This window comes from Neopelma chrysocephalum, unplaced genomic scaffold, assembly GCF_003984885.1.
Source record: "Neopelma chrysocephalum unplaced genomic scaffold, ASM398488v2 Primary Assembly neopelma1_209, whole genome shotgun sequence".
Classification (NCBI taxonomy): Eukaryota; Metazoa; Chordata; class Aves; order Passeriformes; family Pipridae; genus Neopelma; species Neopelma chrysocephalum.
In genome coordinates, this window is record NW_020897871.1 from 468,389 (window position 1) to 493,329 (window position 24,941).

At 43.8% G+C, this 24,941-nt stretch overlaps 1 protein-coding gene across 10 annotated transcripts in view; it reads left to right on the top strand.

Annotated features, from left to right (window-relative positions):
* Positions 1-24,941, top strand: part of IQSEC1 (IQ motif and Sec7 domain 1) — a 331,221-nt gene that overhangs the window by 277,047 nt on the left and 29,233 nt on the right. For all 10 annotated transcript variants that reach the window (XM_027703149.1, XM_027703156.1, XM_027703159.1 and 7 more), the window contains 3 exons: positions 7,480-7,759; positions 11,069-12,333; positions 24,716-24,877. In XM_027703149.1, the coding sequence (XP_027558950.1) occupies positions 7,480-7,759; positions 11,069-12,333; positions 24,716-24,877 (1,707 nt within the window). The remainder of the gene's footprint in view (positions 1-7,479; positions 7,760-11,068; positions 12,334-24,715; positions 24,878-24,941) is intronic.

Sequence of the window (24,941 nt, forward strand, 5' to 3'; positions counted from 1 at the left end):
ATCAATCCTTCCTTAAGTTCCATTTGAATTCAGGCTGTGCAGGCTACCTGCAGTTTTGACTGCTGTCCCTGGCAAGTGCTGCTCTGCCACAGTCCTGCTTTAAGAGCTGCCTCCTAAAGAACAGAGCACGTGCATTGTCACGGCCAAGCCGACTGTTTTATCATCTCCTGCTGACTAGAATTTTAAGTTGGCTGTGGTTTAGTTGCTGTATTCATAATACTTGGGCTTTCTTTACACAATGTAGAAGAAGAGACATTTATTCCGTATACCTTGAACTTGTAAGGATCTAAAATGCTACGGAAAATCTTTATGATGTAACAGCACAAACTTATTATATTGTCATACTTCTCTTTATGTCCAAAGCACATTTTTTACAGGATTAATATAAGGCTGATTGGTTCTCATGTGTGTACCATCCAGTTGTTTGGGCCTGTTTTCAATTACAAGTCTTTATATTACACTGTTGAAAGTCCATTCTAAATGAATGATGAAAATAACAGTGATTTCAGAGACAGCTCATTGGTAAAACAGTTTCTCAAGTGTTTGCTCTGTTTTGCTGGGAGGGTCTCTTTGGTTCTATTTTAAAATGTTGCATGCAGTTTTGGTTTGGCATTTGCATTATTTAGAAGCATGTTGAATTTCTTTGTTGCAAACTGAATCTGCAACATACTGGTTTGAACATGTGGATGATTTCTGTGAGCATATGTTCCCACTATCTTTGTATTTTAGTCCTAAAAATGCACAAGGACACTTGACTGCTTGTGAACTGTGGGGCTTCTGGGGTGAGTGGCAATACTGAACCATTCCTTGCATCTGATATTATTGTTATATACTTCCTTTTTACATGCATGTCATTTTAAAGATAAGGTACTGGGCCTCAGGAAAAAAGGAACTTTCTGGTCTTCTGGTTATCAAATGTCTGTCTTTGGTAGTACAGTTTCTCTGACAGATAAATTCTTGCGCCTCTGGATACAAAACTGTAGCTCCTCTGGTCATTTTGCCATTAGTCAGTGGAACAGATAAGTCTGTACTCATGGAAAAGCTTAGGGTTTGCTCCTTACTGGAATTTAGATCTTGAGGACTCTTTCCAGTTTCCATTTTAAGCTCAAATGTTGAGGTTGTCTTGTTTTTCTAAATTTTGTCTCTGTTGTGCTTATTTTTAGTTTTGGTAAGAGTCTGGCAAGATTTGAAGGGAAAGGAAGGTGTGAATATAAAAATGAAAGGAATAACAGTAGATATGCAACATAATATGTTGGTTTAAAATATGACAGTGGGTTTAGTGTACTGGTTGCTCATGACAGCCTTTGTGAGCAGAGGTAACAATTCCCCCAGAGGGTGGTTGGGCACTGCCCAGGCTCCCCAGGGCAGTGGGCACAGCCCCAAGGCTGCCAGAGCTCCAGGAGGGTTTGGACAAGGCTCTGAGGGACAGGGTGGGATTGTTGGGATGTCTGTGCAGGGCCAAGAGTTGGACTTGATGGTCCTGATGGGTCCCTTCCAACTCAGGATGTTCTGTGATTCTGTGAATTGAAGGTATAAAATGAGAAGAAAAGACCTGCCAGGTTTCTGCTGCTAAAATGCCCGGAGAAGAAGTAATGTGCTTTGGTCATGGCTAACCACACAGCTACAGAGGGAGAGAGGAGACAGAGCTTTTTCTTATTAGGTAATTCCTGACATGAACTCATCCCCTGAGCAGTGGGAAATAACTGTGAAAACCACGACCTTTTTCCAAGCAGCCACATCTCCTTCACATTTTGTCAGCCTGGATCTCTTGGTGCTGCTGGAGTGCAGAGCTCCAGCCTGGGCACCATCCCTCAGCTTTGGCATCTGGGCAAAGGAGGGAGAGGAGCAGCTTCTGGCAGCCCCTGGGTGTGCCCTGGGGTCAGCCCTGCACCGGAGCTGGCAGGAGCTCTGGGGCTGTGCGGGGGGGGCACAGCGGGGGGGGGGGGGACGGGGGCTGTCCTGTGGGGTGGGTGAGAGGGGCTGCACTGTGGGGTGGGTGACAGGAGCTGCGCTGTGGGGTGGGTGACAGGAGCTGTGCTGTGGGGTGGGTGACAGGGGCTGTGCTGTGGGTGGCAGGGAGCTGTGCTGTGGGGTGGGTGACAGGGAGCTGAGCTGTGGGGTGAGGGACAGGGGGTGTGCTGTGGGGTGGGTGACAGAGGCTGCACTGTGGGGTGGGGGACAGGGGCTGCACTGTGGGGTGAGGGACAGGGGCTGTGCTGTGGGGTGGGGACACGGGGGCTGTGCTGTGGGGTGGGTGACAGAGAGCTGTGCTGTGGGGTGGGTGACAGGGGCTGCACTGTGGGGTGGCCCTTCCCCCCTGCCCGGCTGGTGAAATCAGCAGGCCCTGCTGCCATGCAGGGGCCACTTCAGTGGTGTAGTTTAATTTAAAAGTGTTTGCAGAGCGTGGGGCTCAGCTCCTGCAGGAAGTGCAGAGCCAGACACAGGCAAAACGGCAGAAAATGCCTGAATCCAGCTGGTGAATACTGAGTTATAACATTAGAGAAAGTAATCTGATTTTCACCAATTTTACCTATCCATTGTAGTACGTTAAGAGTACTGTACGTGGCCTGTTTCTGTCTTTCTCTAAGCCTTTCTTCTTCCCTGTTGTTCCTTGATACAGTGGTGGTTTGGGATTTTTTAACAGTATTTTAAGTTGAGCTTTATGCAAGAAGAAACTTCCAGTGTCAATTACTGTTAAATCCTGATTCAGCCAGTGCTGGCCATTCCTTCAAAAAAAAGTAATTGAGATGTCCAAAGTTTTTCAATGGCTCTGGTTTAAATTTTTATTCATGAAAAGTCATATTAGTAGTACTAATTATTTTTAAATATTTCATTTTCATTCTGTAGCTGTTCCATTCTCTTCTTCTTTGTAAAATACTGCTAAACAACCTTTCCCTTTTTCTGGCTTGGCAGATAATGAGTGTCTGTTTTCTGCTGAAACAAGAGTGTGATAAAACAATTAGAATTCTAAGAATGAAAAGTTAATTTCAACTGGTTTGCTTTCTCCTAATATTACCTAATTGGAATATTCAGCAGATTGCTGGGCTCACTAGTAATATGCAGTTGCACATTGCAGGGAGATGAACCAAATTAATCCACTAGTTGTTTTTCTTTAAACATTGAATTTATCAGTAATTCTACTGGACATGTAGGGTAGGTGGCAGATGCCTCAAATTGGAGACCTTTATTAAGAAGGGGTTTTTTTAATTCCAGTTGGGACTTTTAATTAACATTTATTTATTATAATATATAGTATATAAGCATAAATAATAATAAACAGTGTTGCATTGTCCATTTTTACAGTGTGCTTCATGTACTTAATTTCTCACCCATGTGAGAAAAGCAGTGTGTGAAGGGTGGCTGCTGGAAGGGAAGCAGTGCTGGAGAGGTGTCTCAGCTACTCCCTCAGTCACAGGATTCTAGTTCTTGCTGCCAGCCTGGAGCAGAATCCTTGACATTTTTGTGTGTAGGCATTTCTAATAAGTGGATAGATAAGTGTTCTGAGCCTGTTTTAGTCATAGAATTGTTAGGTTGGAGAAGACCTTTAAGATCATCGAGTCCAGCCATCCCCCAGCACTGCCAAGGCCACCACTGACCCATGTCCCCAAGTGCCACATCCACATGGCTTTAAATCCCTCCAGGAATGGGGACTCCACTGCTGCCCTGGGCAGCTGTGCCAGGGCTGGACAACCCTTTCCGGGAAGAAATTTTTCCTAGTACCCAACCTAAATCTCCCCTGGTGCAACTTGAGGCTCACGTCCTCTTCCATCACTTGTTCCCTGGGAGCAGAGCCAGACCCCCACCCACTCCCCCTTCCTGTCAGGGAGTTGGAGGGACTGATCAGGTCTTCCCTGAGCCTCCTTTGTTCCAGGCTGAGCCCCCCCAGCTCCCTCAGCCCCTTCCCCAGCTCTGTTCCCTTCCCTAGACACGCTCCAGCCCCTCAGAGTCTTTCTTGTCATGAGGGGCCCAGAGCTGCCCTCAGAATTCGAGGTGTGGCCTCAGCAGGGCCAGCACAGGGAGACAATCCCTGCCCTGCTCCTGCTGCCACAGCAGGGCTGGCACAGCCCAAGGGCCATTGGCCTCTTGCCCCCCTGGGCTCACCTGGGATCACGTCCAGCCGCTGTCACCAGCACCCCCAGGGCCTTCTCCAGCTTCCCAGCCCCTCTGCTCCCAGTCTGTAGTCTTGTTGTGATGCAGGGGCAGGAACTGGCACTTGACATTATTGAACCTCACACAATTGGCCTTGGTCCATGGATCCAGCCTGTTCAGATCCCTCTGCAGAGCCTTCCTGCCCTCCAGCACATCAGCACTCCCACTCACCTTGGTGTCACCTGCAGACTGACCAAGGGTGCCCTCGATCCCCTTGTCAGGGTTATTGACAAAGACATTAAACAAAACTGGCCCCAGCACTGACCCCTGTGTAACCCCCTGGTGCCCATTCCCAGCTGGATGGAGCTCCATTGCCCACCACTGGTGCCCATTCCCAGCTGGATGGAGCTCCATTGCCCACCACTGGTGCCCATTCCCAGCTGGATGGAGCTCCCTTCCCCACTCCTCCCTGGGCCAGCAGCCAGTTGTGAGCCCGGTGAGCAGTGACCCATGCAGGCCACGAGCAGCCCGTGTCTCCAGGAGAATGCTGTGGGTGTCAAAGGCTTTCCTGCATCCAGGTTCACATCCAAAGCCTTTCCCTCCCCCCCCCCGAGCTGCTCACCTTGTCATAGAGGGAGATCAGGTTGGTCAGGCAGGACCTGCCTTTCCCAAACCCGCGCTGGCTGGGCCTGGTCCCCCGGCTGTCCCGCACATGCCATGTGGTGGCACTCGAGATGATCTGCTCCATGACCTTCCTCATCACTGAGGTCAGGCTAACTGGCCTGGAGCTCCCTGGATCATCCTTCTGTCCCTTCTTGTAGGTGGGCATCACATTTGGTGACCTCCAGTCCCCTGGGACCTCTCCAGTTGACCAGGACTGGTGATAAACGATGGAAGGTGGCTTGGAGAGCACTTCCACCAGCTCTGGGTGCTGTTCCCCCTCAGTGGAGCAATCCAACCTGTCACCCTTATAGCTTCACACAAGTCATATTTGTTGAAATGTTTTTCTTTTCCAAACATATGTACAGTGGTGGGAAGTAGAAAGTGAGCTGCTTTTCCCTGTCAGTGGAGTTCATTGGAATGCAAGAGCTCATATGGAGCTTGAGCTGCTTGTAAGAGGCAGAAGAGCTGGATGGGAGAAAGCCCTAAAACACGTGGTAGTGGCTGTGCACGTGGGTTTGCTTTGAAGGGCTGTTGTTTGCAGGAGGCTGCCTGTCCTAAAAGGTAATTAATTCCCTGCTTCCCAGGTTAGGTGGTAGGGAATAGGCCTGTGAGCAAAAGGAGAGCAAGCATTGTAGTCAGTCAAGCATCACATTTATATCTGGAAAAAGTACAAGAGGCAAACTACAATTAAGAAGAAGCCCTTAACTTTAATCAGAGCCCTGGGCAGACCTCCTTCCACCTTTTTCTGCTAGGGCAGAAACTTTTTGTTGCTGAACAGGTTAAGTGATCCATTGAAGGTATCATTATTAAACTGCCAACAGGAGGTTATAATCAACATGGAAGGGTTATTATATAGTTCACAACGGTGAGGTCGGCCAAAAAAGTCACAAACCTAAGAAGGGGGAAATAGTGATAATTCCTGCCTTCCTGTTAGAAACAAATTTTCCATACTTGTATGAAAAGTACTTATAAACTTGGTCTGGGAACCTGTGATGCACAGAATAGTGTGGCCTCAGAGTTGGCAGGACAGAGAAAAGTATTTTAGTGTTTAAAGAGAGAATGTGATCCTGTTTCTTTAATGGATGCTTTAGGGAGGCTGATTTGTTTGTGTTCAGTGGGTGGTTACACAGTTTCAGTGTCACTAGCAAAACTCGGGCTAATTTATCATTTTGAAGTTGAAAGCCAGCTGGATCACAGAGGGAAAGGGATTAGTTTCCTGTCAGCTTCCTTTTTGGAAAAAGTAATGTGTGCACACTGAAAATATTTCCAGCTTGGGTTAAGTATGTTTGAAAATACCTTTCGGGTAGAGTCATATTTTGATGGGCAAAGAAAGAGTACTTGCTTTCAGTTTTCCATGTTTATAGAAGCATTTTAAGAAATCTAAGGGGCTTTTTTTCTCCTTCCCTTTAAAAAGTACCCACTGTTCAAGCTGGGAGGGTTTGGCCAGTGTTAACCCTCTTCTCTCCTGGTGGAGAAGGTTCAGTCAGAACTTGGTCTATACTTTCTGAAGGGACTGCTGAGAGACAACAGGAGGACTTGGGTTTTTTTATGTTCCTCTTCATGTGAATGAAGGCAAAATAAGAAATACAGGACCTGGAATTTTACTCCTTTGGGGTTGGGCTGTGCCTTTCCTAAAATAAAAGGTAGGGCAAGTGCTGCAGATGCTTATATTTGGTCATGGAGTGCTTCCTAAGTCTTTTGAGGGATTAAAAAAAGGTCCGGTTTCGTTCTGCTGTCAATGCTCTGTGTACACAGGGTGAGGCAGACAGGAAATACTGATGTGAAACATAGAATAAGGTGGAAGAGTGAAAGTGCAAATCCTACTGCAGTGTGAGAGTGCCCTGCTGCAAACACAACCCAAACACAAAGTGCTGTGTCATCAGGACTTCGGGATACGCCTGGGGCTCAGCTTTAAAATGTTTCCTATTATGTACCACCCTTTTAATACAAAAATGTTTTTTCCTTTTCTTTATTCCTTAGCAATAACAGCATTCACGTGAAAACAAAGTGTTTTATTTGCCAGATAGTTTCTAATGTGTTTTCTTCACCTGAAAGCACGTTGCTTTCATTAGCTCTCAACAACATCCCATGGGATGCTTTACTCCAAAGGATGCCAAAAGCATCCCATGGGAGCAGTCTTTCACTAACAGAGAAATAAATGAGATTTCTCCTGGAGGTACTTTTTCCCAACTTTAGTCTCTAGAAACATAGTAGCTCTCAAGATCCATTAAATCCCAGCTCTCCGTTGAGTAATCTCTGGGAAAGTAATCCTTTTATGTCAAACTGTAATATGAGGGTAAGAAAATATTGCTTTAATTTGTCAAAGCAAGGAAAGACACAAACAAGCATCTGTCACTTGGAATAGAACAACTTGGAAATGAGCAGTATTATATGAAATTAGAAGTTTTCATTCATTTTACACAATAGTTGCCTAAGGAACTGAGGATGTTATTAATAATTACTGTATAAGGTGAAATAATGCTTGAAACCTGCATTGTCCTGCTCCACTCATGATCTAAAGGTGATGCCTGCAGGGCACATTGAGACTTGCTTAGAGTACAGCAAAACCTGTGGTGTTTGACATGAAAGCCACATTCCCTGTAACAATTGCACTGAAGTTCAGGCAGATGTGCTGGGTGCCTGCAGTGTTGCTCGGCAGAGCCGTGCTGGTGGCTGCCGAGGTTTGGGTGCAGCACTCACCGAGCGTGTCCCGTCTCTCCCCTGCAGTGTCGAGGGCGAGGCTCCGAGCAGTGAGACTGGCACGTCCCTGGACAGCCCCTCTGGGTACCACCAAGGGCCGATCACCCACAGCTCAGCCATCAGCCCAGACCACTACGACCCCTCTCCCTACGGGCTCTACTCCATCTCCCCGGGCCAGCGGGCGCGGAGGCCCAAACTCCAGCACTCCACGTCCATCCTGCGCAAACAGGCCGAGGAAGAAGCTATCAAAAGGTCAAGATCGCTTTCTGAGAGCTATGAACTCTCCTCAGACCTACAAGATAAGCAGGTATTTGGGCTTTGTTGCTTAATTTAAGACGATGGCAAGATGTCTGTAAACTGGGAGGAGTCTTTTTTAGCGTCACATCAGTTGTGATGCTGAAAATGCCTTTTTTCTGTGCCCAGCTTAGTTCAAATAGTCATGTGCCAGCATTTCTGAGGTTTTTGACTCTTTTATCCTGTGTTGTATCACCCCTGCATCCCTTACACCTTCCCCACTTCCTGAAGAAAGGTGTAAAAGATATGTTGATAGTTTTAATAATAAAGACAGTTCTACCAGGAACTTATGCTCGGGACAATAATGCAAAATATTTTCCTAAGCAAATGAGTCATTTTGAAACCTGGATATTTTTGTTGCTTCTGAAAGAAAGGAACAACATATTGCAGCTGATATTTTCTTGTATCTGTGGGGTGAATTCAAGGCATTAATTGGCTTTACTCAACTAGGCAAAACTCCCACATCCTTTACAAAGAAATGGTTGTAGACATTCAAAGCCTTTGTCTGTAAAAAGGCACTTTTGTAAGACAGCCAGCCTTTCCTTTTAGGGTTTGTTTTGAATGTATTCCTATTTGAAAGATGTATATCACCATATAAGTTCATATTTATGATTTGAAAATGGTGCCCTAAGAGTTTAAGGTAAGCAAATATGCAGGATACACTCATTGCAGTGGTAGATGAACAATAGCCAATAAATACATCAATGTTTTCTGGTTTGGAAGGTTTTTTTGGTTAGAGATCTTATCACAGAATCACAGAACCCAATGAGTTGGAAGGGACCCACAAGTATCATCAGGTCCAACTCCTGGCCCTGCACAGGCCCATCCCCAAGAGTCTGGGAATCATGGAGGTATATTCCATAGTCACTCCAACCTCTATGTTAATATGGTGAAAGTGGCAAAATTCCACAGACAGGAAGCAAACTACTCCTGATTTTGGACCAAACATTGATGGTCAGTGAAATTTATAGGGGCTAAATCTCATTTTCAAGTTGGGGGATCATAAGATGTTGTTCCAGAAGGACCTGGAAGAACAGAGCTTGAGCTCTGCCTCGAAGTTGAAGCCAATATTTGGGATAGCAAGTATGAGTTCAGTTTAGCCTCCATGCTCACCAAATTGTGGGGACACCAGGTTCCTGATGCCAGCTCTGCTGCTAAGTTGGACCTGCTTGTGAGATCAAAACTGTTCCTTCCTGTTCCACCTTTGGCAGTGGTTTTTGCTGGATGTCTCACCAGGGATTGATGTAGAGTGTGAGGCTTTCTGAGGAGATCTCCTGCACTGCAGATATTCCACAGAGCCCAGTTCCGTCTGTCCTTCTGTGCCAGTTTGATGGAGAGTGAGAGCTGCAGATGTTATTTTGTATTTGTTCAGGGAGTCTTGCACAATAAAAGTGACAATGATACATGAAGGAAGCTTGATACTGAAGAGCTGGTTACTGCTCTTGAAAAGCTCTCCTTGAAACAGCTGAAGATACTAAAAACGATGTAGGAAAATGTCCCAGACTTTACCTAAAGTTAACCTGCATTAAATCTGCATTGAAAAGCTGCATGAAATGGGCATTAAAATCTATCAGAAATACTAATCACAGGTCTAACTCATCTAGGCAAGTTGGAAAATAATCTCAATTTAAATTCCCACCAAACCCCCCTAATTTATGATAATCAGTGATGATGTTATTTTCTGTGTAAAGCTGAAGGACAACAGCCTGTTGCAAGAATAAAATCCAGGTAATTTGTTTTATGGAATATTAGGTTTTGTTTCATTCTCTCTCTCTAGCTATGCTAGTTTACTTTTCATTGGGTTTGACATTTAATTTTGAGAGGAGAACTGAATTGACAGGTTGTTTGTTTTGAGATTAGTCCAGCAAAATAATCTCTTGTGATTTATAAAAATACATGTGAGATAGATGTATATATAGAGAGATGCACACACATATATATACATATATGTATATGTCTGTATACTACAAATAGAAATAGTAGCAAATGTGTGGCAGCAGTGGCAAGGTTGTGACAGATTATTAAGTTCTTAATAATTTTTTGAATCTTCAGAATGCTTTATGAGTAACCTCATAGTCTCTTTGGCACGTGCAAATGTGGGGGCAAAACCCCCCATTTGGTAGTGAAAGGCTGAACAATTGTTTAAAGAGACACTATAGAAAATTATGCAGAAATTTACATCTGGAAATGTAAATCCAGATGGAATTTGGAGCTGCTCAGAGATCAGTAACAGCTTTCTGAGCTTTGTGAAAGCAAGTTTAAAAATACAGTCAAAAGAACAATTCCCTACCACTAATCCTGATCTGAGTCCACCTGAGAAGTTGGCCTCCTCAGTTTATGCCAATAACTGTGCAGAATATTTTTTGCCTCTATAATTAATAAAAAAAATAAAAACCAGTGATTCGGTGAGCAAAAAGGGAGATCATCTTTAATGTGGAAGGGGAATGGGAGCTGCTGAACCTGGCAGTGGCACTGAAAGAAATACATCAGCTACTCAAAAATGATAGCCATAATGGACTAGAAAATAATTTTTAGTAGCATTTAGTTCCTTTCATAGAAGGGGGATGAAGTCCCTCTGCACATCAGTGTCTGAATTTAGCAGTTAGTTGGAGATTACTTGGAGAGATCTCCAAGGTATGAGATTAAATAAAACGTGGTGTCTCATGAAAAAGGGTACCTGAATTTGCAGGCAAGAAGAAATGACTTTTGAATCATTGCAGTATTATGAAAATTGCATGGACTTACACAAAAACGCTGCCAGAAAAATGGTGGGTTTAATTGTAGCATTAAACATATTGATTTGTCATAGGTGTTTTTGTCATTTGTCATTTGTGTTTGTGAATTGTATTGATCTGGCAAAGACTCATCAGAGCAGAAATTAAATATTGGGCGGGGGGGATAAAGAAATGTAGTTATTCATCTTGTTCAGTGTTTTTTAAATAAGTAGAAGGGTGAGGCACTGAGAGTTGTCCCTTCAGAGAGTGTGACAGCATTATGCTGCAGTAGAGCTCTGTCCTGTCTGCTTTGACATGGCCACACCACTGCTAATGTGTGGAAACCAACTTTTAAATGAACACACAAATTGCTAACACCATAATTTTATATGATAGTATTCACAGAGTCATTTTTTTGTATTTTAGGGTGGAATTTGCAAACGACTATTCAGTTCACTGTTGGAGCTTTGAGTTTTTACTTTCAAAACCAGCGTATACTCTTTGAAAAATGTCTGAAAATTGCAGTTGTTCTAAGAGTTATCTTTTTTTACACTTTAACCTCATTCTAACCTGCATTAAGCTACAGATTCCCTGTGTTCACCCCCCAGGTGGAGATGCTAGAACGGAAGTATGGGGGCCGTCTCATAACCAGACATGCTGCTCGCACCATCCAAACCGCCTTTCGCCAGTATCAGATGAACAAGAACTTTGAGCGTCTCCGAAGTTCTATGTCTGAAAATCGCATGTCAAGGCGCATTGTCCTGTCCAATATGAGAATGCAGTTTTCCTTTGAAGGACCTGAGAAAGTCCACAGCTCTTACTTCGAAGGGAAACAAGTTTCTCTTACCAACGATGGGTCAAAGCTGGGGTCCCTGGTACCGGCTGAATGCGATGACCTTGGAGAAACAGCTACAATGAAGTCTCCAGCAGCATCTACTGATTTCACTGATGCTATAACGGAACTGGAGGATGCCTTTTCCAGGCAGGTGAAATCCCTTGCGGAATCCATCGATGATGCACTGAACTGCCGTAGCCTGCACTCTGACGAAATCCAGGCTGCAGATCAGGTCAGAAGTCGTGAAATGGAGAGGGACAGTTGTGCTCCAGCCAAACCGGCGATCCACAATGTGGATCACAGGAAGCTCGATGAGATGACAGCGTCGTACAGCGATGTCACGTTGTACATCGACGAGGAGGAGTTGTCCCCACCCCTTCCCCTATCCCAGTCTGTGGACAGGCCGTCCAGCACGGAGTCGGATCTGAGGCTCCGCTCCGTGAACTCCTCCCAAGAGTACTGGTCCATGACCCACAAAGATGATAAGATAGACACTGATACGAGCTGCAGGAGTACCCCGTCCCTGGAATGTCAGGAACAGAGGATGAGGATGGATCACCTACCATTGCTAACTATAGAGCCACCCAGTGACAGCTCCGTGGACTTGAGCGATCGCTCGGAGAGAGGCTCATTAAAGAGACAAAATGCCTATGACCGGGGCATCACCAGTCAACAGGGAAGCCCCAAACATATCCCTCACAGTATTCCTGCCAAGATCATCACCCGGGAGGAGCAGGAGGCGAGACACAGGGCCAGGCCTATAGACAGTCATTTAGCCATCAATGGCACAGCAAACAGGCAGAGCAAATCCGAGTCGGATTATTCCGATGGAGACAATGACAGCATCAACAGCACTTCCAACTCCAATGACACAATAAATTGCAGCTCAGAATCTTCTTCTAGAGACAGCCTAAGGGAGCAAACCTTGAGCAAACAAACCTACCACAAAGAAACTCGCAACAGCTGGGATTCCCCTGCCTTCAGTAACGATGTTATCAGGAAGCGCCACTATAGGATCGGGCTGAACCTTTTTAACAAGTGAGTACAGCCTTTCCTCCCTTTTCCTCTGAGAATGACCCAGCAATGTTTTTCTTGTGTTGGATAAGGTAAGCCTGGTGTCTGATACTGACCTTTCAGTGAATAAACAAGCTGCTTGTGGTGACTCTTCGTGTTCAAGTACTTACAAGTTGACGTCTCCATAGTTAAACAGCTTGGGGGAAAAGAAAAAATATAATTATGTGTACATAAATGGTAGTGAACTATTTAAGTTTAACCTGATTCCTTTCTTGTGGAGAAACATGGTGGCCTGATCCTGATCCATTTTTTGGTGTTATAACAAATTCAGATTTCTTCCTGCCCTAATCATGTAGGTGGTGTAAAACTTGTCATGTGGGAATTCGAAAAAACAAGCAGTGTAAGATGAATTTCCTGAATTACACTGGCAGGGCCTAGAATTTGTTCAGTAGATTTCCTCAAAACTTCGATACTGAAACCCAGTGCACTGAATATTTTTTATACTAAATAAATATTTATTATTTATCATAAAAATATCTCAAAATTTGTATTTCTGCCTATGACTGATAGTTTTCCCATGTATGGAGTTGTTTAAAATTTCTATAAATAACTGTATCACATTTCTTTGTTTTATTGAAATACTTTCTCCTTTGGATGCTCCCATGTGGCAGCAGAAAACCAGGAATATTTTGAGAGAGGGTAGCAAATAATTACTACCCTAAACTCTGTACTCCCTTTACTGGAGTTACACAGTTGTCATTAGAACTATCATTACCTGAAGATAAGAACAGCTGGGGGGTTGCCATTAGAATTCCTAGTCTTTCCTCACTGCTCAGTGTGTCCTTTTCCTGCCCTAGGGTGGGTGTGATGTCCCTAAACCTTCTGTGGTACCAGTACTTATAAAGCTGTGCATTACAGCCCTAACGTGGACTGGCCAGGCTGGGCTGTAAACACTCTGAGCTTTGGGTTTATATCTTTGAGAAAAGGCCTTTATGGAAGCTTTTAACCAATTGGAATTACACAAGTCATAGGATCTCTGCTCGTGAAGTTGCCTGGGTAGGAAGACACACCAATGAGCTTTTTTAAGAACATTTGAAAACAATGACGGCAGGGCGGAGGAGGAGGAAGGTGGTGCTGCTGTTGGCTGACGTTTAAAAGACTTGGTGTTTGCTGGGTTTTTTACACAGCAATTAAACCTTAAGCAGTCGGTGATCAGTGAGCTACGGGCTTGGTAACAGAGTCTTTTGAGTCAATGTGAGGAAAAAGGTGAATGGAAAAAGTGCTCGAGCAGCGATGAATGAGAGCTTTGTAAGTTGTCAGATGCTTCCAGTGACACATCAGTAGGAGGCTGAAAGGGAAAAATAAACAGAAAAGTACAGAAGAATAGAGACTGTTATTTGAAACACATCTAAGTGATCTTGCTGCATGGACTTGAACAGGGATAAACCTATTTTGTATGCTGGCTAGTTGTAAATGATGTGCAGTTCCTTAGCAGTGAGTGCTGCGAGGCAGGACTGCACAGACAGCACCTCTGTGTGTGATCCTGGGCTGTGGGGTTGTTTCATTCCCCCACTGCATCAATCTCCAGGATGGATAGAGAAGTGAAGACTCATTGCTGGTGCTGTGTCCCTCTGATCTATTGACAGCTCAGACAGTCCCCGAGCAGCCCATGGATCTTGGGTTGGATTGTGGCTCTTCAAGCCTGCAGATGGTGACATTTTCAATAATGTGCAATGTCAGGTATTGAACCACCACGGAGTGTGATGGTGCTGAGTCTGCAAACTCTTTGAAAAGGGAGCTGGGAATAACTTTTCAAAGTCTCTTCAGAGTGTGTCAGGTGGGATTGCACATTGCACCTTGTGAGGTGAATGAAGGGTAGACATCGTGGTCAGGCACTTGCTAGGATTTGCAAGGGATGATTTCTTCAAGATTAAAAATCCTTTTTAGATCTGTGCTGTACAGGTGCTTTAGTTTCAATTAACTTCCTGAGCATTATGCTGAAAGAAGTGGCTTTGAACTTACCTAGTACAAGAAAGCAAGTGCTTTTCCAAATACCTGCACCTACCAGAGGAAATATTAGGGATGTCTTTTGCAAGAATTTCATGTTCATTTCACTGCATCTTTGATATCTTCCTTGCAAATTAAGATCCCAAATCTTAATTAATGAATAATCCTGTCATTCCTTTGTGGTACGTGAAGCTTGGCTGAAATGCAAAGAATTAAAAACCTTGCATGAATTGTAGTAAATACTTCTGCTTTGTTCACTAGGAGTGCCAAAAGAATGAAGTTTTTTAAAGCGTGGAAAGTCACTATTGTTGCAGTCGAAATTTCAATTTATGATTTTTATGTTTTTTCTGGTTTTCCTATTACAATAACAATATTCAGAAGCCAAAGTGCAGTTTTCTTGCCAGAGACCCTTTGTTAGAATAGGCAGTTATGGGCGGAGTAAAAGCTGAGCACAACGGGTGGTCCAGTTAGCTTAATCACTAATGTATGCAAAGCATTAGTAGCACAGAGGTCCCCAGAGAATGGAGAGCACAGGACATTGGAGAAAAAAACTAGAGGTGATTGAAAATCATTTTCCTAGGAGTTTTTGAAGTTCTAGTGGAAGGTGTCCCTGCCCATGGCAGGGGGGTTGGAACTAGATGATCTTTAGGGTTCCTTCCAACCCGAACCGTTCTGTGATCATCATTTGATCACAGAATTTGTTTCTGACTATAACTGGGCAGTCAGTTTGGAACTGTGGTGTTGAGTAAAGAAGTGTACTTTTTCAAAGATGTTTTGTAATAGCCACTATACCAGAACATAAAGTATTCCCCAAATGGAATGATCTCTGCCAAAGAAACTGCAGCTGAGGAGCAGCTTCTGTGCCCTGGCCCGGCGGTGAATGGCAGCGGTGATTTCCCCTGTCAATGGGCTGTCAGTGTGTGCTCCCATTCATTGCCTGCCCAAAGGAAGGGCTGCAGGTGCTGCCCAGAGAGCAGCAGCTCCCGGGGAGGCTCGGGCAGCCCAGCTGTGTTGAATTAGGCAGTTTCCTCACTGTAGCTGGAAAGGGATGTAGTCTGGGAGAATTTACACTAGAAACCATTCCTCCCTTATAGGCAGAAGGAAAACACTACCTAGAAAGGTTTATTTTGCAGGCTCCAAACCCTGCCAATGCAAATCCAGCCTTTGAGACTGGTTTGCTTATAAACAAGGCTTCAAGAGGCCTTTTGACTGCTGCTTTAAAACGAAAAACAAGAAGAAAAAACAAATTTAAAAAGGGCCGTGATTTCATTCTGCTGTTTGTTTTGACTGCAGGCTGGAAATACCAGGTTTACCAGTTATTGCACCCCAATCTGGTAGGATTTTCAGGTTCCATTCTGCTGCTGCTGCACTGATGGTTCTGACAGATAAAATAGGACTGAATGGTTTAACCTCAGCAGTCTGAGGAGGCACGTCCTGCCCTTGGCTCAGCTGTGCAGGAACAGGCTGGAATTCTGCGCATGGCTGTGCCTGTGGAGGGAGAAATACCTTGCCTTAAAGCCTTCTCTTGTGCCACCGGGAGGGTGACAGCAACTCTGGCTGCTCCCCAGGCGTTTGTGGCTGCCAGGGGTGTTTGGTGATAGCAGTGCCTTCAGTTCCTGCAGTGCCACACCCGGCTGGGCCACGGCAGGGACGGGGGTCAGTGTTCAGCACTCTGGGCAGGGGGCAAAAGCACTTGCTGTCTTAATAAACTGTTTTCAACAAGTGCTTTGAAAATTTGAGGTACCTGTGCCTCGTGTTATAAAATATGGGAGAGAAGGTTTGCATGGCTCAGTCTCATTTTTAAACCAGCAGAGCCTAGAGTCACATTTAGGATCTCCTTTGGGATATCACCTATTGAAGGCACCAAGTTGCTCTCTCATCTGGCAGTGTTCCTATGGCATTTCTTGCCGTGGGAGCCAGTCCTGCTGGTGCTGGTGCCAGTTTCTGGTGTTGCTGGTGAAGAGAGGGAAGTGCAGCTCGTGGACCATCTCCCCCACACTGCTCTGAGCCCTGTGCTGGGGCAGAGTTTTAGGGAGGGCTCGTTTCATACATCCTGATGTTCCCTGTACATCCTGGACACGACACCACTTTCCAGTGCTAGAACAGAGCCTGGGCCAGCAAGAACTTCACAGTAATTTTCCCCAGATGCCTTTTACCCCCCACCTCCCTTTTTTTGTCCTCTTGCTTTCTGGAAAGGGTAGTGACAGATGGAGAAGTGTTCCCAAGTGTCCTCAGTGCATTACAACATACTGTTCTGAAGGGTTTGCTGGAGCTTCCTTTATAACAGGCCATTATCAAGGTTCCTGCTATTCCAAAGTTCTCTCAAAGGATTTATTGACAGAGATAAAAAGGCACTAGGATCTGTTTGGAACATGCAATGATGGATCATCTTTTGCCCTGAAAGCCCCACTGGCTTCATTTATTGCACAATGGGGAGGATTTTATTCAAAATTTAAAAACCACTCTTGATATGAATTGGATACTAATTCCAGGAGCAGGCTTTTTTAACATGTCTAGATTCCTTGGTATGTTAATTTCAGATGTTATTTATTTTATTTAGCAGATATGAGAGGAATTTGCTGAGTGCTGGTGGGATTACAGCAAACACAAAATTGGAAATTACAGTTTCTAGAGAAATTCTAATTGGAAATCTGAGCCACACAGTAATAACATTTGTGAGAAGGCACATTTTTCATTTTCCATGAAAGCAGCTTTAGTAGTTCAACAGAGGTATGAGGTTTCCATCATTTACATGTAGGTAGAGATTGAAGGTAATTTGGATTCAGAAAGCACTGCAAATTTTTCTCTATTAGAAATCCTTAAAACTTGCCAATTGTTATTAATTTTGTTTTAAAAAAGGAGTTTTGTAAGTAGTCCATATTTTAACTATTGTCAGAAGTGCCCTGATTTGATGTTGTCAGTTTATACCAATCACATGCCTAATGAATTCTACTTTAGATGCTGAACATACTCTCTGAATTGCTTATAGTCAGGTCCCATGGCACCCATTGAGCATTCTAATATCTGGTCTGCAAACATGTACTTCCTTACTGATCCCCTTAGAATTTTAAGTTGAAAGCTTATTGGAAACATTTCTAATGATTTTAGACTTTGTAAGTGCAGATTGAGTAGGAGGGAGAAGGTGTAAATCAAACTGACTTGGTTCTCTTTACCTTTGAACTGATTCTTTTTATTTTGTCAGCTGATCTCCAATCTCTTTGCAAATTGTATGTCTTCCATGATTTTTTGAAAGATTCAGTAGAAAGAGGAAAGGGGAGGGAAGAGGTCTGTTCAGGATTTCACAACAGGGCCATTTGCCATCCTCGTGTGTATGCTGAGAGGGACTTTATTGTCATTGCAACATCTGGACTGCAGATTATTCAGCCACAGACAGTTCCAACAAAAATTAAAATCAAAGCACTCCATGTAACTTGTCCTCTAACATGCCGAGGAGTTAGTAAGAAGAGAAGAATGTTCTTAGTATGACTCTCATTATTTCTAAAAACATTTAGCCCTAAGTGAGAACACCCAAAGAAAAAAAAAAAGGCTCTGTGTGTGTTGCTTTGTTCTGTTCGTGTTTTATCTTTTCTCCCTGAGGACCCATTTTTCCTCCTTTTTTTTCCAAAATAAGAGCCTTAATTAGCATAAATTATGTCCTGCCCATGAAAACCAGCTGAAATGTAGAACCGTGGATTCAACCAATAGTTTATATAGGACATATGTAATAGAGTTTTAAGTGCTGGTTTCAGATATGGGCACAAGGATTCCTTTTACTGCCATTTAAAGCGGGTATAACCTCCACCAAATGTTGAAGGCAAACGTAGGTTTGGAAAGGCTGCGGGAGGACCGGCAGCGACTGTGAGTGAGTGTCCCTGGATCCCTGGGAGAGCCATTACCTCATCCCTGCCGCCAGCTCCGCCTGCCTTCAGCATTCCGGGCACACGGCTCCCTCCCTCTGCGTGCCAGGGATGTGTGCTGTGCCCTCACAGTGCCTGGGTGCCAGGGATGGGAGCTGTGCCCTCACGGTGCTCAGGATGCAGTGAGATTAGGGAATGATGCTGTGGATGGAGGAATGTGGCTGTGGGAGCAACTCCCAGACAAGCGGCTGATGTGACTCCGGGGGCCAGGGTTTTAATGCCTTTCCCCCCATTCCCAAAATCTCAAGTGGTCAAATTTGGAGGGTGAAAAATGTGAGCAGCTGCCTTTGCAGGTGTAGAGGGCACAGTTTGATAGGGAGTTGGGAAGGCTGTGTGAGAACCCTTGGAATAATCACAGAATATGCTCAGCTGGAAGAGGCCCATGAGGGTCATCGAGTTCAACTCCTGGCCCTGCACAGGATGATCCCCAAGAGTCACACCAGAGATAAGGAGAAGAGAAGGCCACGGCAACTCCCTCTTCTTGTGTAACAATTCACATGTCTGCTGAATTGGGGGTTGCTGGATCTGTAAATGGAAAATCTAGAGATCTTTAAACAGTATTTTGATACTGCCCGTCTCAAAGGTGTCCCTTTCAAAGGGAATGTGGCTGGCAGTGTTTCCCATTTGCAGTCAGCAGAGGTACAGAAATTGAAGCTGAAATGCTTCTGTTATGTGGAACTGGGGTGAGGGTGTGGAAGGAGAATTTAGGGCAGGGACAGCACAAGACATAAAGACAGGGAGAGTTCCTCAATTTAAAGGACATAGTCATCTCAGTGCCTCATTGCTGCCGACAGTTGCATAAACATGAGAGCAGTACTCAGCCCTGGCAAGCAGTGCCCAGAGAAATGGCAGGTTTTCCATATGTTTGTCCCAAAGTGGAGCGTGTTTTGCTCTGCTGGCAGCTACAAACTCCTTTCCCTACTGTTTGAGAAATGCAGAGATGCAACGGGGTTGGAGATGAGAAACTCCGCATGGAGTGTTTTGGGGCATTTATTTAACTAAAATATTTCCTTTTTCTCATTAAAATATTTCCTTTTTTCACGTGAGGAAGGAGGGAGTGAGGGGAAAAAAAGAAAAAACAGGTTGCCCACTGCCAAGAGAGGGAATAACGAGGAGCTAGGAATTGTGCTATAGCATGATGACTCAGGATTGTTTTTACCAGCAAGGACATGTCCAGCTACTGCACTGCAACTGCTTGGGGTGTGCCTTCTGATTGTCTTCACTGTGCTTTTGTTCCTCAAGGATGTTGCTTCTTGCACAGAAAAATCCCCTTTCTGAAGTCGCTTTGAACTGTACTTTCCTTCCTTTATTAGAATAACCCAGACTTTCTGCTTTGACCATTTCGGTGCCTTTTAGACACTTGTTACCCTTTTATAATCAACTCTGATTCAGGCAATAGTTTTCAGAGCAGCCTAAACACTCATTAGCAGTAATAATGTTTAATATATAATTTCCTAACACTTAGCTAGGAAATGGTGGCATAAAGAAACGGGGTGGTCAGGCAGAAAGGAGTGGTAGAACCATTTAGGTCACTTACCCAATTTTATAAAAACAGAAATCTACAGAGTTTCCTCTCTTTATTCTGCTCCCCCACCAAATAGAACTGGGCTCTGAGATCACTTCCTAGTGAATTCTTTCATTGGTGACGTGAGTATAAATTGACTTTCCCTGAACAGAGGTTACTCCAGGTGATTTGGTGTGATTTAAAGTAAGCTGCAGCCTTCACATCCGTGGTGGTGGGTATTTGGGTTGGTCTTGAATGAACCTTGGAAAATCAGCATGTCATAATGTGAGGAGAAATCATCCCCACTGCGGGGCAAACTGGAGGGCTCCTGCCCAAGCCATGGCAATAACCATCTCCCTGCTTCCATGAGATGCAGAGGAACTGGGAGAAATGTACTGTTCCCTGGCTTATTTTCCTGACCCAGGGCTTTTTCTTGTAATTACCAGAAGAGGCAATTTACACCTAGTTTTTCTTTCTCTGCATTACACAGTTGTGCAACTGAGAAAGACACACAGCTCTGGCTTCCCTCTCAGTTTCTCTCATTTTCTTCCTTTCAGTCCCCTTTTGCCTTTGCTGTGCAGTTGAGTGAACTCTGACAAGTTGTTTTGCCACTAGTTTTTGGTAGTATTTTAAGGATATTGGTTTTTTTCTTCTTAGCCAGGAGGTTTAAAATAGTCATAGGGATTCTCTTGGCTTCACTGCAACAGCAATAGGCTATTCAGCAAAAGTGAAAGAAGAGGTACAGCCATATAGAAACAAAATTTAGCTGTCTGCCAGACTAAGGAAAATGTTCAACTAGCTTGTTATTGCCAACTTGGTTGTTTAAAAATATTTAACTGCTTAAACGATTCTAAGAAAAGTCTTAGATTCTTGCTTTAAGAAAGCCATCCCTGGTTTTTAATGTTCAGGTAATGCTTAGTTTTGTGACAGTTGTAAATATTTTCCAAATGAGGTCTCTGGTATCAAAGGCAAGGGAGATTATTTTTTTTTAACAGAAGGCTGGCATCATAGTTGCTTTAAATTCTCCACCCCTGACATGAAAAGATTTCTTTGGCAGCTGTTTCTGTTTGCAGTGTTAACAGCCTCTAAGAAATGTTTGTACTTCTGGTTTGCTTGTTTTTTAGATTCTCTCAGCTTATGGTCCTTTCAGTGTCTTGTGTGTGTGTCTGAACATAGGCAAGGAACCAAAAAGCAGAGATGTGCCTACTGAAATACTGAATTTCTAGAAGTTCCACCAGGCTTCTCATTTTCAGCCAGGCTGGCTTTATCCCCCCCCCATCTCAGGCAGCTGGGAGAACAGTGTGTTTTTGGTTATTTACGCTGTTAATAAATCCCTGGTTTACTTGAAGTGATACTTTTGGCATTGCTGGGTGTTGGAAATCTAGGCCTGGGCAAGCTGCTTTCTTTGCTTGTTTGTTAATGAATGCTTCCATTTTACAGCTCTATTATTGTCTGAGCTCTGAAAGGAAACACAAAGATTTCATGTGGTTTGGGTGTTTGTAAGCTTTCCACGTTTACCAAGTGGGGAATGAGAGAAGGTTTTACCCACCTTTGCACTGTGGTTTTGTGGAAGGTTTCTTTTTGAGGTAGTGCTTGTTATTTATTCTTTTCTCTTGCCTGCTGTGGACATGGGCACTTTCTCCACACTGTGGCTTGGATGGCACAACTGATGGTGCAGCCATGGGGGACCTTGGCTGGATTAAAAAACATAATAATGAAAACCAAACCAAACCAAAACCAAATCAAACCACCAAACCAAAACCCCACCAAAAAAAAAAATCCCAACACAAACCAGCAAAACCCCTTTTTTCAGCTTGTGAGGAAGTCCCAAAGCAGCAGTAGGGGTGAGGGAAGAGGCTGATGCCAGTGCTGCCCCAGCTGCAGCACTCGGGGTTATGTTGGTCTGGCAGTGGGACTGGCCCTAAGTCCAGTAGGTAACAGCACATGCTGAGCCTGTGCTGCTCTCTCTTACCATCCAGAATCCAACGAAAAGCTTTTCCTCTACCAAATTCACTTTTCAAAATCACTGCAGCGTTTTTGAAAAAGTAGTATTTCCTGTCATTTTAAAGAAAACATTTTGAATATCTTGGTAATGCAAAGCCTTATTTCCCAAGTACCAGTTCCTTTGGAAGCTGGTGGTGCTTCATGTCCAGCAGCAGCAGAAGGTGGTGTGTTTGTGACTGTGTTTCTTTTTGTGGCCCCAAAGCCCTCAGTGTGTTTGCCCCTGATGCTGCACTGCCTGTGGGGCTGTGTGAGCACAGGTCCTGAAAGCTTTGGGAAGTCAGTCACCGGATTATCCTTCCCCTCTTCAAAGCAGGAGGGGTTTCTGACTGACTTTTGGTTTCTCAAGCTCGGGCAGGTCTTGAGCACTTCTGTTATTTTGAAGTTTGTGTTATTTCCTCCATCAGTGTTTTTCCCCTAAAAGTCACTTTAAATCACCCTAAAGGTCTTTTTATTACTCAGTTTCTGGCAAGGTCCTTAGCCCTTCAAACAACACTTGGGAATTTTATGTAAATATGGTTTTGCACATCTTTTTGTGTTAGTTGATTTTCTTTTCTTCCATAGTAAATTCCTTTCATTTTTTTTGTTTTGATTGTTTTCTTGGTTTTTTGAGATAGAAGACAGTTTCAAGCTTTATTTGGAAGCAATCCTGTAAATATCAAAAGTCCTCTGAATATGTGTCTCCTCAGCTGTGTGAGGTGGTAGCTTTAGAGGGTTTATTTTGATATTAGTTAATGTATTCAAATCTGGAAATAACTGCTCTGCTTATGCTGCTTCCTCGATTGCTATTTATAGACTTCTCATCTTCCCTGTTATTGGTAGGTGTAATTAAGAAGCATCACTGGGAATTTTCCTAATCACAAAAGACTTAGTTGTAAGTACAAAACGGTCTGTGCTCCATTCTGAGCAGACAGAAATGAGAATAAACTTACACCAGGTGTCCTATCCCGTGTTAAGTCCATGACCCTTTCATGTCCCACTCCTTTCTGCATCCAGTCATACACTTCAGGAAAAATTAGGGCTTGGTGAAAAAAGAAAGTTTGTCCAGTTTTAAACAGCTGGGTTTGCCAGCAGGAGGATCCTTGTTTGCTTGTGGTGTCTTTTTAAACCTGCCCTCTCCAAACCCTCGTTGCTACCTGGGGTTTTTTGCACAGCACTTCAGGGCACTCTGACAGAGTCATTGTTTTCTGTTAAATACTTTTCCTCCTGAATAAGATAATGTCACACGTGGGGTGGAGTGGGAAGGAGCTTACAACAGCAAAAAATTAAATAAAAAAGTACATTATGTGTCACCTTTGTGATGATTTTAAATGTTCAGGATTATGCAGGTGGGAGGAATTCAAGTTGTTTTTTAGTACAGTAAGTAATGATCAAGCATTTTCTATATGTCGAGTAAAGGTGATCTTTGGATCAAGCTGTGTTTCTTGAGTGTTCTTTGTGTTGTTTTGACAGTTACTGGAGAGGAACTCTCCTGGGTTTGTGTCACTTTGGATGTTATGGACAAATGTAGCTCACTAACAAGGGGCATGGAGAAAACTACTCCTGCTTTTGTTGGATGCTGTGAATTTAAATTAGGCTTAAGAATTCTGAAATACAGCTCGAAACCATATGAACATAGCAATTCCATTATTTACCAAAAAAGGTACTTCTTTAGTACGAAGGAGATTAATTTCAGAAGATGACTATGTGTGTAATCTTATTTCAGATGAAAAGAGCCACAAAGCTGAGGCAAGAAATTGAGATTTGAGAACTCCCTTTTGATTGAATTATATATATTTCTCTCATCTGTCTAATTCTTAGTAGGGTCTAAGTGTATAATAATGTAATGTAAAAGAGTAGGAGAATGAATGTGATGTATTTAGTAATGCTGCTTGCAATTAAAAGCCCTGGGGAGGGGTTATGGTCGTGTGATCAACTTTGTCTAAAAATAGTACGGTCACCTTGTCCTTAGAAATTGATTTTACTTGCCTTAAAGGAAGTATCTTTCAGGTCAGACAGGTGTAATTCTTTACAAAATAAAGCTGATGATGGAATTGCTGATGCTGTAAAGATTCCTGTTTAATGTCTCTAAAATGAGTGATGGTTGGTTGTTGTGTGGCACTGCTGGGTGACAGTGCAGTCTGTGCTGGAAGGGCAATTTTGCATCACTTTAAAATCTAAGCAGCATTTGCCTTTGTAACCTGTATGTTTTATTGCCAGAAACCAGCTCCATCCCAACCCTCCTCCCCAGAACACCCTTCTTAACAAGTTACCATGAGTAGCTTCAGTTCCCTTTGTTTTGAGGTGGGAAAATGGTTACAGCTAAATCTGGAGATGTGTAAAGAGATGTAAAATGCTGCAGCAACTAAGAAGGTGCTTGTCTGAGGGAGGGAAATCTGGGGCAATGGGTGTGTTAAAGGAGAAGGAAGAAAAAAATCTAAATTACGTGGGAGCTGCACCATTTTTAATTGCTTCTTTTTGCTTGACTGCCTTTAGTTTTCCCTTTTATTTTTTATCCTCTCGGCTTGCAAGTTATGCCACTTGTTTTGTTCAGTCAGTTTAACTTTTGGCAGCAATGGGGTGGGAGGTCAGGGCTGTTCTTTGTTTCTTCTTTTTCAGCAGCAGCTTTTCAGTTCATTTTCTGGAAGGTCCATCTCTCCCAGCAACAGGAGCATTGAGTAGCTGGTGTTGGGCTCGTCTTTGGCATTGGCAAGTGAAGCTGCTTGAACACAAAGCTCCTCTTTGGAAGGGTTATGGAGCAGGGAAATGTGTAATAACATGCAAGGATGCTTTCAAAGCTATTTGATGCTTTCTAAGATGCTTTCAGCTATTAACAGTGAGCAATGTGTTCAACAGGATGGCTACATTCATCCTGAAACTATCCCAGCAATACTGTTACATTGGTTGAAAGTGATTGCCAGAATTGTAAAACTTTAATCAGATGAGTTCAGGTCCAGTGGGAGAAAATGAATAATTTTGCGTTGCCTTTTCTCCTCAGGAAACCTGAAAAAGGAGTCCAGTACCTCATAGAGCGAGGATTCGTGCCAGACACCCCAGTTGGTGTTGCCCACTTTCTGCTGCAGAGGAAAGGGCTCAGCAGGCAGATGATCGGGGAATTCCTGGGAAATCGGCAGAAGCAGTTCAACAGGGATGTGCTGGAGTGAGTATTTGTGTGGAGAGGAGCTGGGAATGTTCAACAGGGATGTGCTGGAGTGAGTATTTGT